General features: G+C 40.3%; 2 protein-coding genes across 6 annotated transcripts in view; one reads left to right on the forward strand and one right to left on the reverse strand.

The window, feature by feature from the left end:
• The window catches only part of LOC102299565 (TOX high mobility group box family member 2), an 81065-nt gene extending 75289 nt beyond the window's left edge, over positions 1–5776 (forward strand). For 4 of the 5 annotated variants that reach the window (XM_042228118.1, XM_005946370.3, XM_042228121.1 and 1 more), the window contains 4 exons: positions 612–692; positions 2474–2872; positions 3563–3702; positions 4615–5776. In XM_042228118.1, the coding sequence (XP_042084052.1) occupies positions 612–692; positions 2474–2872; positions 3563–3702; positions 4615–4660 (666 nt within the window). In that variant the 3' untranslated portion in view covers positions 4661–5776. The remainder of the gene's footprint in view (positions 1–611; positions 693–2473; positions 2873–3562; positions 3703–4614) is intronic. The other variant, XM_042228120.1, reaches the window with a different exon arrangement.
• A 3035-nt stretch (positions 5777–8811) lies between these two features.
• Positions 8812–17383, reverse strand: part of LOC102301713 (large neutral amino acids transporter small subunit 1) — a gene marked incomplete in the record, with an annotated part of 12334 nt that continues 3762 nt past the window's right edge. The window contains 6 exon segments of the mRNA XM_014341366.2: positions 8812–10996; positions 11254–11428; positions 12562–12711; positions 16736–16832; positions 17026–17129; positions 17243–17366. Of these exon segments, the coding sequence (XP_014196852.1) occupies positions 10920–10996; positions 11254–11428; positions 12562–12711; positions 16736–16832; positions 17026–17129; positions 17243–17366 (727 nt within the window).

The raw sequence follows: 17383 nt of genomic DNA on the forward strand, positions 1-17383 counted from the left end.
CCTGTACAACAGCACACACGCAGAAGTCCATGTGCGCTCACAAACTCACATTCTTCATGCAAACACACTTCAGTCTGTTGGAAAACACATGACATCAGAGGCTTGTACATCCCTCTGACAATATGAAAGGCAGTTTCAAACAAAACTCACATCGTAATGTGCCAAATGACAACAACCATTCTGGTTTATCACTAATGTACTGATAGTGTTATTGTGGAGCTAAAGGGACAGAGAGAGAGAAGTTCCAGTTCATTTCTCTAGGTGGATTGGAATGGAAATGATGTGTCGCTACAATAGAGAGAGACACATTGAGATGAGGGAGTATTAGTGCTGTGATGAGGAAATAGAGGTGTTCTGTACCATTGGCTCTGATGGAAAGGGAAACATTAAGCATCTTTTTATGTGTATGTGTGTGTATGTTTGTGTGTGCGTGCATGTTCATGTGCGCAGGATGTGTTTAAGAGAGTGTTAGAGTTTGCCTTAAAAAAAAAGTCGTGTGTGTGTGTGTGTTTATTGACAGATGTGTGTGTCTGTGTGTGTCTGCACGTTTATGAGCGAGTCAAACTCTGCTCTCACCTGAAGCCTCTTGTTTTGATTTTATTTCTTCACAGGGGTACAAGAGGAAAACCGAGGCGGCTAAGAAAGAGTACCTGAAAGCCTTGGCCGCGTACCGAGCCAGTCTGGTTTCCAAGGTAACGCTTATGACACACAGGCCCTGGCTAAGACTGATGATGGATTGGATGTAAAATACTTGCTAATGGGCTGGGAGGACCTTCTTTCGCATGAGCTGGTGGTGGTGAAAAAGAGTGTGGTTGGGGGGGGGGTGATGCTCAAAGTACAGGCCCTATTTGGAACAATACTTGATTTCCATAGGGTGCACAGTGGGGGTAGGGGTTTGTAGTTGGTATGGTGATATAGGGTGAAGGGTTGGGGGAGGGGTCGGCCAGTCAAAGCACACATCCATAATGGCCATAATGTGTATGCGGCTTAGAGAAGACAATATAATAACTCTCTTATGCGCTATGTGGGCTATCAGATACTCTGTACTGTATGTATCTTTGGAAATAAGCAATCATTAATTTACCTGTGTCCTGCATTAGTTCCTCCTCTCGTCATCTAGAGCTGGAAGCACATCCAAATCAACAGAGGCATTTGTGGGCTTTGCTGCTATTCCCACCTCTGACACTTTCCCGCTAATTCAGATCTATGACATCCTTTTTGCCCCATGAATGATGCCGGTTTGTATAAACCAGCAACGCAGCACAGGGAATAACGAAAGGCAAGGAGGAGGGCTGCGAATTGCATTGTTTAGTGCCGTCTTGTATTAACAACACACAATGTAGTGTGGTGAAGATTCCTTTTGTCATTCCATTTGTTCTGCAGGCAAACAGTCTCATTTCTCTGCCTGGGGTCCTGCATATATGTATGTGTGTGTGTGGGTGTGTGTGTCCCACTCCTTTTCCCATCTATCTGTCAAGGTGTGTATTGATCATTACCTCGGCCCCTTGCTCTATTCATACAAATGGGCTCCATTACCTTCTAATCAACACTGATGGCTGGAGATGAGCAATCTGACAGCTCATCACAGGAGCCTGGAGAGGGTGGGGTGAAGATAGAGGTGGGGTGTTTTACGGGTGTTGCTCCTGCTCAGTGTGATACTGTCCAGCCTGGGAAAGGTCAAATTCGGAGGGGTTTTTTGGTGAAGTTTACGATTTTTTTGTTTTTAATCTGTACAATCTTTGCCCATCTGTCAGCTCCTCTACATGGGTGTAGAGGTGACAACTGTCGCATGCTTAAAAGAAAAATCCAGCACGGGTTTATTCTCATATTTTGCACATTATGAATATTGATATAGATTATATTTTACGCACAGCCTGGAGCCTCGTAGAGATTTAGTAAACAAAGCCTCAGTCAATAAAGAAAGTAATTTGTGCAAGGGTGCAAGCTTTCCACAAATAATTCAGCAGTAAATGTAACGCTTTAGGAGATAGCCTGTTTAGGTTCTAATTAGATGAAAAAGCCTTTATTACATACCTACATGCTTAATAAGAAAGCTAGCTCAGCTTTGCATAAATACTAGATCAGGGGAAACAGCTGCATGGATCTGTTGATTTTTCTCATCGAAATTTTAGAAAGAAAGCAAAGAAGCAAAGATCTCAAACTATTGCTTTAAAAAATAATTCTCTGTAAGTCCAACAAAAATGTATGATGGAAAATAGCAGGATATCCCTGTGGCTGTGATAGGAAACAGATACGACCTGGTTTGCTTGCTGGCACTTTCCTGTAGCATAACAATGCGTGCAGTTTAAAAAAAATAAAACCTATTCAACAATACAGAGCATGATGGGGGGAAAAAAGTTTCTCTTTAAAAGGAATGAGGGACACGTGTTATTATCAGATGAATATTGGCTGATGAGTGCAGTGTCCTTAATGGGGCCTTTCTTGTCTTAATATGATGTATTTTCATCCACAGACATACAATGACCCTGAACCAAAAAGTGCCCAGCAGACCAGCCAGTCCTCCCACATGATGCCCCCCAAGCAGCCTCTGTACAGCGTGCCCCCTCAGCCCTCCTCACCGTACCTGGGCCCGCCGGGCTCCTTTCCCCTGTCAGACCTCCAGAGCTACGGCGGGCCACCCCGCCACACACTGGCGCAGACCCTCGGCCAGTCCCAGATGCTCCCACCCAGCATGAGTGCCTCTCCCCCAGCACCTTTCCAAATCAGCCCACCTCTGCATCCGCACGCTCAGCTCTCCCTGCATCAGAGCTCCCTGCTCAACCAGCCAATCCGAATGCAGCAGTCGCAACCAATCATCTCGCACCAAATGGGGCTCCAGGCACCTCTGCATTCCCCTCCTCTCAGCCAACAGGTTGGTCTAGCTGTTATTAAAATTCACTATGCATGCTTCTTCTACAGATGATCAACAACACACATGCTAGCAGACAGCATGAGCTACTTTCAGCTTCTCGATTGTTGGGTCGCCACTCGAGTAGCTCTGCATGTTTCATTTGGCAGATATTTTCCACCAGATGCCCATTCCTTATATAACCCCAAAGGGATTTGTGTTTCCTCTAGACTCACTTCACATACAAATATACAAATATCATCACCTTTATTTACTTCCTAATTAGCTTCCATAGATATTCAGCATCTAATGCTTCTCCCGTTGTGATTTAATATAAAATCAACAACAGTTACTCATCAGTTACTGCTGTTTTCTAAAGAGGAAAAACTTCCAGTAAAGCCTCGCTCTCTAATAAAGAGTTCTCAATTCCTCTTTTAACGCATAAAAGACCCATTTAGTCTCAATCAAACTGTTTTCTCCTTTCCCTCTGAGTCCATAATGTTTCCATTCCAGCAGCAGGGTGTCTTGCCAAACTAAGAAGGGTGATTTCGTCAATGCAATGCGCCAAATGTGAATGCGTAACAACTCATATAGACCAGTGGCAACATTTAGCCTTATACAGTATCATGGCTCAGCAAACTCTGATGGCTGGCCATCATAAAGCTGAAGTCGTGTAACATCCTGTGCTCATCTCGCCTCTCCTGCTATCTGCAGGGTTTCTCCCATATTCAAGCTGATTACCAGAACAGTGTTGGGGGCTCACAGTCTCCCGGGGCCCCCAATCCAGTGCACGGCCAGAACCCCGACTGGGATGGCGAGTACTGCAACAGGGACTGCGGACCCAACCATTGCAGGTGAGCTCTTTGCACCGCTTACAATATTATGCTGTTAGTACATTAGTTCTTTCCGTACGGGAATTACAGAGTCAGACACACACACACACAAAAAGCTCTGTCCCTCTGTGAGTGCAATCCAAGACATTTGATTGTTGAGAATACTAAGCAGCTGTCTGACAGTTACTCATTTTCCAAATGAGTTACTCTAAACCACTTCACTTTCACACTCAGAGACTCAGACAGTATTAATCATAAACTGCAATTTCCCTGCTAAAGCAAAGCATCTCCTTGAAATTGAAATGAGTAATGCAGCAGTAGAACAATGCTATTACCAAGCTTGGAAAAAAGTGTGACATCCAATTAAGTTTCCCCGTGTTTCGCTCGGCACACGTTGCCTTATTGAATCAAGATATCCGAGCAGGCACGAGAAGAATGTTTTGTCTCACACCTGAAACGCTGCGTTGCTACTTTGAGAGGCAGCTGAGCTGTAAGTCGGCGTCTCCTGTATTTAGAGCTGATTCATCTGGATGTCAAACGGGATCACGCCTAGGTCAAATCATGTTTGACAGTCTTTGAAGTAATATTGGGTGTTTGCTTAAACCTTTACTCTCAGTGTCAAGTCATTGTAGTTTGTAGTTTTGGAGGGAGCTAAGTTGTCTCCAGTATGTCAGTAGAGATAACTGGAGAACAGACTTTGTGTTTGACATTTCAAGTAACAAGTGATCTTCAAATTTTGGCTTCACGCTTATTGATGTGCACGCTTCATCGTCAGCTTTTATGTTTGTTCTGAAGCCGCTCTCTAATGCCAGTCCCTCCGTGACAAATGTTTAACAATCCTTCAGCTTTTTCCCAGTGAAATATAGGATAACACCCCCGTATTCACACGTATATCCAGCCATACATTAACGCTGTTTTTCTTTCTTTCCTCAGCAGCAGCGGCATGGGAGCTCGAGACAAGCCTCTCTACCTCACTTGAAGTTGAAAGACCTCCAAATGTCAGACTCCAGGGAGCTTTCTAACATAACAACAACATCATCGATGTATCTGCTTCTACACCATTTTTTTTCTCTTTCTCTCTCTCTCTCTTTTTTTTCCTGATGGATTTCGAAAATCCCAAAGACTGCTACAGTAACTTCACCTATTTGCCAAGCACTTAGATCGGCCAGAAGCCCGAGGCACTTCTCTTGCTTTTTTTTTTTTCCTTATCAGTGAACTTTCCATTTTTTGAGGGGGCAGTGAGTTTTAAGCTCATGCCAACATACTGGAAATGAAGACCAAAAAAAAAAAAGAAAAGAAAAAGAAAGAAAAAAAACATCTTCTCATTTTGTCTAGATTTTTTTTTAAAGATGATTCCACTCCTCTTTGCTCCATTACGCTGTTTGCCATGGACTGCCCTTGTTTTGGGGAGTTAAAATGCTCAAAGCATACTCCAAGTGTAGGGTCTTGGGTAGAGAAGCTAACGCAGGAAAATAGAATATAGTCACCCCATCGGGGTGGATGTTCTTCGGGACAGACTGAAACACCCGAAGTGAGTGAAAGCAAAGCGACATTTAAAATGAAGGTATAGTCACAAACGCATTTGTAAATCATCCTTGCCCTCAGTAGAGGACTTCATCCTTTCCTTTATTTATCACAGCGTGATTGTAAATATCACCAAAATGGATTCCTCTTATGTGTGTATTTAGCTGCAGTCCCTTGCCTTTTTCTTTTTCTTTTTTTTTCCAATTGTTTTTTTTTTTGTGCAGGCGGATTCAGTGAGGGAATACACACACTAAAACTCGTGTTGAAACTGTGTTCACCAGTCTCAAATCTCTCCAAAATAAAGAGGGAAATGCAAAGACTGCAAAATGCTCAATTTCCTCCACAGCTGGCAGAGCTCCGGCAGAGAGTGTCGCACTCTCTTCACATGGCCTCAGGACGCTGCAGAACTGTAGAGGTCAAAGATTGAAACCTCTCCTTTTAGCTCCTCCTACTTACTAGGTCAGTAAAGACCACACCCTCCTCCCCTACACCTGTGACCCCGCCCAGCCACCCCTTAGTCCCAGCACCACTTGTACAGGTGAATAACAAAAAAAAAAAAAAAGTTGCTAAATGTGAAATGTTACTAAAGGTTAAAAAAGAAAAAAAAAACATAACAGTGGGTTTTAAAGTTTTTGACTAGTTTTATTAGGTGTTTTAGAATTGTGTTGAACTCATCTTTATCTTTTTTTTCTGTAAAGAAAAATAATTCTTTAAGATTTTCTTTTTTTTCACTGTAGCAGGATTTTGTTTCAGAGGATTGCTCGTCAGGACAGATATTTTAATTTTGTGTATAAACCTGCCAAACATACTTCTTTTAAAGTTTTAAAGCCAGTGATGAGAGAACCCATTATGTTTTTGTTAAATATCATATGGTCATTCTATTTAATTTGGTTGCAGGTTCCACGTCTATTTATAAATGAAATGAAGTAAAATTTTGGCTTATTTTCATCAGGGTGCATTATTATTATTATCATTATTATTATTATTATTATTATTACTATTAATGATCAAACTACATGATTATTAGAATAATATTTTTTCAAAAACTGCTGTTGGTGCTAATGTACCAGCATTAGATTCTTTTTTCTTTTCTTTTTTGTGTCACAATTACTTCTTTTTGTTTTCTTTTGTCTGTAATAAAATGTTTAAAGTGAAAAACAAAACAAAAAAAGGTGTGCGTCTCTGCTTGTTTTTGACTGCATGGCTGTCATTAAGTCTTAACAGATTCATTAGTGTTTTTGATGAGCTCTGCCTGATCGCTGCAGCAACCTGTAAACGCAACTTTGCATTCCCCCTGCATGTGTCTGGGGTTAATTAGGAGAATTACCTTTGATGTAGCAGGAGTTGATGTAGCTGCTGTCACATGGCTCATTAGGTGAAAAGTTAAGGTTTGATAGTGTAACTTCATTTAACGTGCTTTTAACCTTTTCGCTGTTTCTATTTTTTCTTCCCCACCCCATAAAATCCAGACTAGATCAATATAAAACACCAAGCAACATTTTTTTCCTGCCCCCTGGCCATGTTTTTTTGCTAAAAGTGCCATGATGAAACTCAGAGTTGATGCAGCAGTACACGGCCTTTCAGAGAACTACCTGAGAAGAAGAACAAAATCTGCCTTTTAGTTATGAATTTCACAGTTGGATTAAAGGTAAAATAGAAATGGAATCTATCAGCCTTTCGCATCAGCGCTTTCTCTGCCCTTTCTACTCCCCCTCTCTCTTTTGCCCTCTTGCTCTCTCTTTCCATCGTGGTGATGGCGCAGTGCCCCCTAGAGCCGATTCACAAAACTATAACCTCCCAGTTTGTTAGTTCCCCTAAAGCGGGTGTCTATCATAGCGCCCGGGGGCCAGAATGGGCCTGTCAGAGACTCCAATCTGATGTATTACACGGCTTTCGAAAATGTAAAGAACAAAAATATAAAAAATGTTTACAAGCTTATAATTTCATAAGTTTTATGGCTTTTCCTACTGATAAAGCGCTCCCCCATGACAAGTCAGAGTAAACAAGTAATAGATATACAATGAAATAACAGAGTGCCTGTTTTTTTTCGCCAGATGCTATAGAAATGTTTGGTTTTTACGGTAGGTTTACTGTAAAAAAATCATGTTTAAAAAACGTCATTCTGTCAATTATTACAAATGTTCTGTTTTATAACTATATGACAGTTTGTGCAGTAAGCTAACAGAACATTTATTTCTTGCAGTTTAGGTCCAGAGCAACAGTTATTTCACATGCAGACAAACTGAGATGTACTGCTCAAACTGAGTTTCGTGTTCTTATATTAAAATGTCTCTGGGATTAAATGTGTAGTTAAGCTTCTTTACGCTAACAGCCAGGAGAGTTTCACTGGTCTGTCCCACTTATGATCAAAATGGGTTGTACCAAAATATAAAATGAGTTTGACATCCTTGCCCTAAACCCTCAAAATAGAAAGATACTTTAATTATAGTAAATCAGATTCCTAAAAGTGGGACGCTGATATGTTTTAACAGTGATAAAGGATATCAAAGGCTTCACTATCATTCCCTCTTCAGTTGTGCCCTTGAGCAACCCTCACCCATGGCTCATCTTCATCTGCAGCATGTTCGTCTTAGGAAAAATACTCTGCTAAAATACAGGTAAACTAGCATTTGTTAGACTAATTTAATAATTTGTGAACGGAAACGTAGAGATTAGTAATATTAATAATAAGATTTGCACAGTTTCAAAGGCAGATGTTCTAAATTTAATATGTTTTGTTGTTTTATTGCGTGGGTGATTACCGTAGTTCGGCAGTTTCCTTTCAGTGATTCGCCATCATCTTTCTATTGATGGGCCTCTATCGCCACCTGCTGGTGAAATCTAGTGTTGGATACACAGCCCTAATGTTGATGCCAAAAGCAGATGAAAGTTTTTTTGTTTTTAGAAGCTGTAAAACGATGATCATATGTTATAACAAAAACATTTGCAATAGTCGGCTTTCTGTAATCTAAACTAATTGTATAATATTATATACATATTTAAAAAAAAACTGATTTTACCCACACTGTCTTCAAGACAAAGAATACACTAACACCTCGACTTCACCACATCTTCTGAAAATGCTTTGAACCCTTTCCCCACTTCCATCTTCACTTAATATATCAAAATACTCTGTATTTGTAGACGTGACTTGCGCATTCATCGGCTCCTTGCCTGTCCAATCCCCCACCACTAATATTGTGTCCAGCAGCTCTGATAAGAGCTCCATCAGCAGCCATCGGGCCGTCTCATTTCCTCTTCAGACGGATATGAAGTCCCCTGACAGCACAGCGGGTCGGCAGCGTCATTGTCTGAGAGCCAACAAACAAGACAGGACAAACAAGAAGCAATGTGCATGTGACACAGAGCACTACCAGACATTTGATGGCTGAGATGATAACGCTATTTTGAGAAACATCCTCATTTGGACGTTAGGATGTCATGTTCAGAGAATCTTTGTTTTATCTGAAGCCGGTGCCTGAAGAGGGGCTTCGGCCGGCCTTTTGTCGACCAGCTGCTGCATTTCTGCAGGAGCAAGCAATCAGATTTTAATCCTCTGACTCCTTTTGTTGGCCGTCTGCTTTACAAAAGCGCAAACAATCAAACTTTGAACAAAATAGTTTTATTTTTTACACGTACAGTACCTACTATGGTCACTCACAGACAACAGTTACAATATTATAGAATAAGATTATAGAATCAAAAATATGAGCTTCCTTTATTCTCAATTACATTTGCGTTATTGATTTTCACATATCATAATACTTTACACAAACGCACACACACCGATGCAGCACGTTGTGCATAAAATAAAATATATGAGACCGCTTATCATCGTAACTGGAATCAGTGTGTTTTTAGACACACGTGTGTGTTCAGGGCTTTAATTTAAGTAGATTCATTAAGTAAGGGGCGTGTCTTCGAGGACTGGTGTTCATTGGTGTGCTTTCAGAGAGCTCACCTTTAAAGATGGCCACAGTGCCAACTTTGCAAGCATTTGCATTCAGCTATTCTCTTTTTAAATCTGTATGCAATCTGCATTAATAAAGAATCCGTATTAAATACTTTAAGTGGGAGAAATATTGTTGCATGCTAATTGCAAATGTACTTACATGTTTGTATTTAAACTTCACATTTCCATTAACTTATACAAATAAGATTAAAGAGGGTTCCTTTAAAAAAAGAAAAAGAAGAGCTGTTTGTGTCTCACCACGGAAAGTCTGATGTTACCAGTGAGAATGTCAAAGGTCATTTTTCTCACAGACTTTCTTTTGTTCTTGTCTGAAAGCTTCTTCTGCATTAATGTTAAAGGAATAGCAACCAGTATGAATTAGTATGTTTTTTCAGACCTTTCCCTTCACTGGAAAGGGGCCTGTGAAACCTGGACTGCCAGCACAGTGAGTAGGCTGACAATACGTACATCTGTGGTAGATTTGTAAGGAGGCTGTCTCTCCTTTGTGTGCAAAAGTAATAAACCTTTTTCCCACTCCACATGATTCCAATCCCCCTTAACATTCCTCAGAAGCTCCTCCCTTCCCAAGCCTTCACTGGACCAGGAAATATGCTGGGAAAACCTCAAACCTCTCTCCAGGTACATTTCCTACAAAAATTACAAGCAAAGCCAGCATCTCTAAAGTTGCAACATTCATTTTGGTCATACAGTGACAAAAAGAAATAGAATATCAGCACTGGCACGGCTGGCACAGACATCAAATACGTTCAGTACAAACACTAAGGCTAACTACGAACACCACCAAGATATCTGAGCATATCTACGCCGTCTCACAACAATGGCGCACAAACGGAGATGCTGGTATCGTTTTCATCGAGTATCGTCACACGTGGCGCCGATGAGGTTTAATATCAGAATGAAATGATACAAGAAACAGACCTGATTCACAGTGCAGCTCAAGCAGACATCACAGACACTCTTTCATCTCCCTTTAGCTTGTGCTTTACGACAGCGCTACAAGTTCATCTTACCAATAAATAAAAAACAATATCAAGTAAAATGTGAGAATGAATTACTATTTAACACAAACATTAGTACCATATGAGAAAATGAAGTAAGTGCTTTGTTAGACAACCTCTGCCTCTTCCAAATCTGACCTTAGTTATAAACTCTAAGTGACGTGATTATAGCAGCTATAGCAAAATCCTTTATTTTAACACAATATAAACTATAAATATAAACCCTAAACTATAATATACTATGTCTAGTTTGGTTGTTAGTGGTATTAGACATATATTTTCCCGCCTAAGCTATTCATTTGTACACTTCAGGAGAAAAATATACCTGTATGTCACGGGCCACTGCAGCTCCTGATTGTGTACTTGCAGTACACAAGTAATTATATGCCTGCAGCAGTCATACACTTACAGATGGCTTTCCATTAACTAACATGGAACATCAGAGCATGTTTGACCATTTAAGGAGATATGCTGAAATATTAAAATCAATTCATAATAAGGAGTGTAAAATGCCCGGTGGTCTTCTTTGCAGAAAAGTTGCAGTATTCATAAAATATTCATAAAACAAATCCTCCATTTGTCAGGCCACTCTTGCGAATATTGAATATGTTCACAGTTACCTGCCTGGTCAGATAAAGTTAAAACAAAAAAAGTCCGATCACATGTGGATGAATGTAAACATTACAGGAATGTCCAGACAAAAATATTGACCCAGTCTTTCATCTTGCTCGGTTTGTCCAGCATTATTCAGCCGCCCCGTGTTGCTCCTTCTCTTCAGGAACAGACATGAAGATCTTCTGACAGAACATGGTGAAGATTTCTGAGGAGAAACAACTCGTCACGTTAGCCACGTCTGTTTTCTCTTTGCTAGGCTACTACAGGTCAAATGTTGGACTTTTTTTTTTTTTTTTTTTTAAAACTGCGTCGGTCTTTTGCCTGAGTCCTCCGGACCAACTATGTAAACAAAGGAAATGTACCGGTGCCCACAGCAGAACTTGAGCAGATAATCTCACAGGAATTTCACAACAAACCACCTTTGCCTCACTCTAAAAAAAACAAAAAAAATCTCCAACTCACCCAGCATCTTCTTGACCACATGGGGTTTTTTCCACTTGTAGCCCAGTAGGTACGCTGGGACGCCTGTGAGAATAATGCCGCTGCCTAGCAGACACTCGAAGGGAGCTGCCCAAAAGGACACGACGATCATGAAGACGCAGCTCAACACAAAAGTAACGGGGATGAAGAGAAAAATCTGCAGAGAGAAAATACAAAATACATAACAGATGAAGATGTGTTTCGATTTATATTAGACGTGAGCAGATAAGATACAGTTTATAATTGTTGAGTGAAGATGTCTCACACACTGAAAAAGAAGAAAATATCATATTTGGACTTTGGAATAATGCAACTATAGCTAACGATTAGACTAATGTATAGTGATTTTGATGACAATACTTCCCAAGTTCAGATTTTAGATCCTGTAACTTCTTCACTGATATCTGTTTTCTGCCACTTTGTTTCCATTAAACAACAAGAGGAGACAAATAATTACTAAAGTTTTTATATTAAGACATTTTCAGTACCGATTACTTTACAGATCAGACAATAATGCAAAAAAAAAAAATCAATCAAATCAATACAAATTCAAACTATAAGACTGTATATTCAAAGTTGAATGATGCCTGACTTCATCTAAAGATCTGATTTTGAAACAATGATATGTGCTATAGTTGATACTAAATACATTTGTACTCTTAAGTATTTTTCTCATAATGGCTTACCCTTTTTCCTTAAGCGTCCCCAACAATTTGATCACAATGAAGAAATTATTATTGGCTAAACTGTTATGTTAAGAGCTCCATACTGTTATTACATTCAGTTATCAGTTAAACTTCTTGAGCTGACGGTTTGTTTTTCTTTTTTCTGGGTTGAAACTGACATTTTTTATGAATGGTTTACATATAAATAGCTCTCTCTCTCTCTCTCTCTCTCCCTCTTTTAATATGTTTATAGATGATTTTATAAAATAACTGAGCTGAAAGCAGTGTGGGCCAAAGAGAAGATGAAAGACTCTGGTCAGCCAAGGTAATTTTCCCATGATGAAATAGAAACAAAGGATCATGTATTCCTCCAAATACCCCTCCCTCCTGTCTTGGAAAAACAGTATGTTTCCAGTTCCACCTAATAACAAGAGTAGCGATACAATGGTGCTTTCACTAAAAAAAAAAAAATAGCAGATGCTTTATGAAACTAGAAGACATGTTGATGTTTTGCCAGACAAGGAAGGTAGGGCTAGGGTCACCTTTCAGTGAGACTCATATCCATCAAAATGGATCTTCTCTGCAACACGCACTGAGCAGCTACTTTAACCCCTAAGACGTTCACCTTAATGGGCCTTCTGAGGTCGGGTTTGGTAAAGCGCAGCCAGATCATGCCAGCGATGGCCATCCCAACACACATCCAGGTGAAGAAGCTGAAGAGATTGATGACAGAGAAGATGTCCTGGGAGATGGCATACATCATCGATAGGAAACACTAATACAATGAAAAAAGGAGTAAAGATTGCATTAGTTTGCTGGAAACATTAGATTATAGATAGTAGATGGATAATAGATTATAAACACACACAAGGCTTCTGAATCCTCCTTAGTGATTTTCTTGAATAGAGCAGTTATTTAAGACAGGTAGGTGTCACAGTACTGGGTCTGTGACCCAGGGTTTTGTGTTTGTTGGTTCATTTTTATTCTTTGATTATTGTTATTCATTGTTTTGGTTCTCTTTATTGTGTTCTGCTTGTGTTATATTCTTAGTTCCTAGGATTTAGGTTTCTGTTACTTTGCCTTCCCCGTGTTCCTCGTCTAGTCACTCATCTCCATGTTCTTTCTGTCTCCTCAGTCAGTTATGTCTCTACGTTTCAGTGTCAAGCAATGTTCCCTCTAATTTTTCATGTGTCTGAGCGAACACACAAACTCCCTGAGCGGTCCCTTGGACCACTGTGAGCAACATTAGACGTGTGCACTGTGGTCACGCCAGCATCAAATCCATCCAAGTTACATGGTTTATTAAAATAATCAAATTACAGCATTTACATTTATGTTAGACTTCTTTTAATTAACTGCTTTAGCCCACCTACAATGAAAATTTTAAAAAAAATCTTGTGTAGTATGTTAACACTATTGGAAGTAAAAGTAACTTGAACTCCAATTTTGAAAACACAACTTTCCATTTTTTATTTATTTATTTATTTTGTATTATGAGTATGAGTCTGTGGTCTGGGAGAGTCCTGTAACTCTCTGTCTGCAAAATACAGTATAGAATGATCAATGTTGGGCAATTAATTATATAGTTACTTCTTCAAAAAAGTAACTGAGTTATGCAAACAACAAAGTTTTTTGCAGCTGTTTACCTAAAAATGCAGCCAAGGCGTTTTTTTAAACAAACATCTCAAACTATTTACAGAACAATCAGCTGTTCTGCATCAAATTTGATGCCACACAAATTATTTGTGCCACTCCAAAAAATAATTTCTGTCCACTATGAGATGAAGGAGAACAACAGCCTGATACCTGCAGGCCTGACAACAGGAGATGTATCACTCCTGTAACACCTGTAACATTCAGCAGTCGCCTCATTGTTCTGACACACACAACAAAACTATTGACTACACTACACAAGATTTGCGCTAAATGTCTCAAATCTCTCACATCTCAAAACACCTCATTTAAAAACTGGTATAAAGTCCACACTTTTTCCGTCAATTGTTCCGTCTGTCCTGCTCACATCTCCAATGGTTGTACACGTTGTCATTAACGTGGCTTCACTCCACATCAGCCACGCCGCTTTGCTAGCTAAAACACCGGTGTCGGCACATAAGGACGCTGTCATAGCCTGTCAACGACGTTGATTAGCTGCGTATATACGAATGTGAATCGCATCATTGGCTGGACTATGGGATAAGGTGGCATCGTTCTAATCCCATACGGGAGCAGCCAGTCACTTACTGACTAACACTGCAAAACTGAATTGTTAAAGTTTTCATTTTAATTTCAATTCAGGTTAGATTTTTTTTTTGTGCGCAACGCATATCTGTGCGCAGAGACCGTGCCAGCAGTGCGCAATTGCGCACGCGCGCAGTTTATAGGGAACATTGGTGTCAAGTCTACATCTTTGTGAATGTCTCTGGTTTCCTGTTTTATTTTTATTGTCTTATACTGTCATGGTCTCCGTGCCTGCCCGGCTGGCCCCACAAGGCTACACTTACTGTTTCGGTTCTCTCCCTCTCTGCCTGGGCGGAGCTCACTGTGTGCTCCCGCCCACACACCTGACAACAATCACCTGTCATCACCGGGAGCACTATTTGAGGCTGGAACACAGATCCTCTCGTTGCTGGATGATTGTACTACTGACGTTAGTGTTCTCACAGCTCCTGTGGACTTATGCTTCGTGATTAGTTTGTGACCTTCCCCCCCCCCGGACCTGCGACCTCCTTGCCGTGTGAACGTGTGTGAGTGTGAGAGAGCTACCCTGTGATTCCCTGGAGTTTTGGATTCCCTTCACTGTATATATATTGTGCACTGGAACTGTAAATAAACTGCATTTTGGAGACATCTAACCGCTCTGCGTTTGAGTCCCTATAACCAGATCGTGACATAGGGAGATGAAAGAGTGTCTGTGATGTTTTTTGAAAGTTTATTTAATGGAGGTTTTTCCAATAATAAAGCTGCCATTTTCAGTTAACTTCCCATGGGTAGTCTAAGGAGCTTGGAAAGACAAGCGTCTGGACTTCTTTGAGTTTTCACACACTTTCACACCTTGGCTCATGTGATTAGGTAGAGGATCATCAGGGGGTCCTTTGTCCCTCTTTGGGGGGAAACTCCCACTGGGTTTATATCTGGGACTCCCCACCATTGACCCTTAGAACTGAAGAAGCTTCTTGGATGAGAGGTGAAACGTCTTCAAGCAACTCAAAGAAGTCCAGACGCTTTTCTTTCCAAGCTCCAAGCTTAGACTACGATGACCTGGATGACTGAGAACCTTCACAGACATATTCCCATGGGTAGTTTGTGTGCTTTTTGCTACTGTTCACCACCACAGCGAATTTTAAACCAAACAATCAACATGTGATTGATGCAGACCTTAATTTGAGAGGACTGCATTAACTCTTTAAGAACTGGAGCCATTTTTAGACATAGTTCCAATTTCAAAGGCTCAAAATGAACTGAACAAGTTAATATCACTTTTAATGTAAGGGTTGATTTTAGTCAGTGTGTTAGTCACCTGAAGTTTAGAACACGTGGACATCACCAGACGTTGTGCTTTCTCCACTGAGATTGTCTACCAGTACTTCATTGCTGCATTCAGGTTTTTATTTAATAATGAAAAAACACGCTTTGTTGGGTCGACATTAGGTGACTGACTTGGCATTTGAAGTATATCCCGTTTCTTTGCCTTGAGAAACTCTTGACTTGGTTTTACAGTTTTTGGGTCATTATCCACTTGCACCATGAAGCGCTGTCTGATCAGTTTTGCAGCTTTGGCTGAATCTAAACAGAAAGTGTAGCCCTGGACACTTCACAATTCACCCTGCTGTTTCTATCAGCACTCACATCATTAATAAACACCATTGACTTAGTTCTCCTAGCAGCAATACATGCCAATACCATAACAGTGCCTCCACCTCCATGTTTGACAGATGATGTGGTATTCTTCACATCATGAGCTGTTTCTCTTTTTCCTCCATACTTTTCTCTTCCCTTCACTCTGGTAGAAGCTTATCATGGTTTCATTTGTTCCCCCCCCCCCAAATTTTTTTCTCAGAACTGTGCAGTCTCTTTTAGATGTTTTCTGGTAATAATCTAATCTGACCTCCCTGTTCTTGAGTGTAACCAGTGGTTTGCACCTTTCTCTAAACCCTCTGTATTTACTTTCTTGAAGCCGTCTTGATTGTAGACCCTAACAATAATGCATCTACCTCTTTGAGACTATTCTTGACTTAGTCAGATGTTGTGAAGTTGTTTTGATATTTAAAATGACAATAAAGAGCTAAATAAGAGCTCGAAAATAAAAATGCACCACTTGGAATCAACCACAGATACTAGATCTGCTTAGTTTGTCATGAAGTAACATTCAAACTGCTTGTCAGCCAATTACTTTTGAGCCTCTGAAAATGAGGCACTGTGTATAAAAACTGTTGTAAAGTCCAATTCGCTGAATCAAAGCTGCAAGTCTGCACTTCAATCACATCTTGACTGTCTGATTTAAAAGCTACTGTGGTGGTGCACAGAGGCACCATCATAAAAAATGCACAAAAATCCACTGGATTTAATGGACTTAACTGTAACTCTTCACTGAAATAGTTTTCTCGAACAAAAATAACTCTACAAATGCTTCACAAATGTTTTGTATCATCAAAACAGATTTATATACACTTCCATATAATACCTCAAAAATGGGGACACTTTTGAGGTTTTTAGCAATGATCATACATGATTTAACATACTAACCTAATCTTATTGGTAGCCAGCTGGTAAAATGTCACTGAAAGTATCAGGTTTCTTACTGTGAATATGAGGGATGGCACTGGTGTGAACAGGTCTGTGTGGACCAACCCCAGAGCAGCAGGGAGTTGACCCTCTCGAGCTCCAGCATAGAACAAACTAGAAGAGAAATTTCTTAAATCATTATTTATTCCAAAAATACGGAGACTTTAATTTCTTAAGCCCCAAGCCCACCTGATCTCCTGCCTTTTGCCCCCCTATCAGGGTGCGTTGGGGCTTAAGAGGTTAAACTATTAATACTAAATGTATAAAATGCTGTCTTATGTTTCATTGTACACATGCAAACACACACCGCGCTGAGGTAAAGAGTGATCCATTGACTGCACCAAAGCAGGACAGTCCCACAAAGACAGGAATGAGCCAGGACATCACACCAAGATGGTACTCCCCAAAACTCTGCAGAACAGAAAGAAAAAGCAGATGAGGAGAATTTGTGACCACAAACAACCAATATGCACGTCCCAGTTAAGGATGAAACACATCATATTAAAGAAAAACAGTACACTCACCACAGCAACAGCCTCTGACTCAATCATGACTTGAGGAGAGATGGTGGTGAAGTAGGCCAGGTTGGTTAGAACATATACCACCGTGACTATAGGCATGGATATGATGATGGACAGGGGCAAGTTCCTATGGGGTGAAAGGTC

The sequence above is a fragment of the Haplochromis burtoni genome, unplaced genomic scaffold (assembly GCF_018398535.1).
Source record: "Haplochromis burtoni strain Fernald_Lab_line unplaced genomic scaffold, NCSU_Asbu1 Contig_306, whole genome shotgun sequence".
Classification (NCBI taxonomy): domain Eukaryota; kingdom Metazoa; phylum Chordata; class Actinopteri; order Cichliformes; family Cichlidae; genus Haplochromis; species Haplochromis burtoni.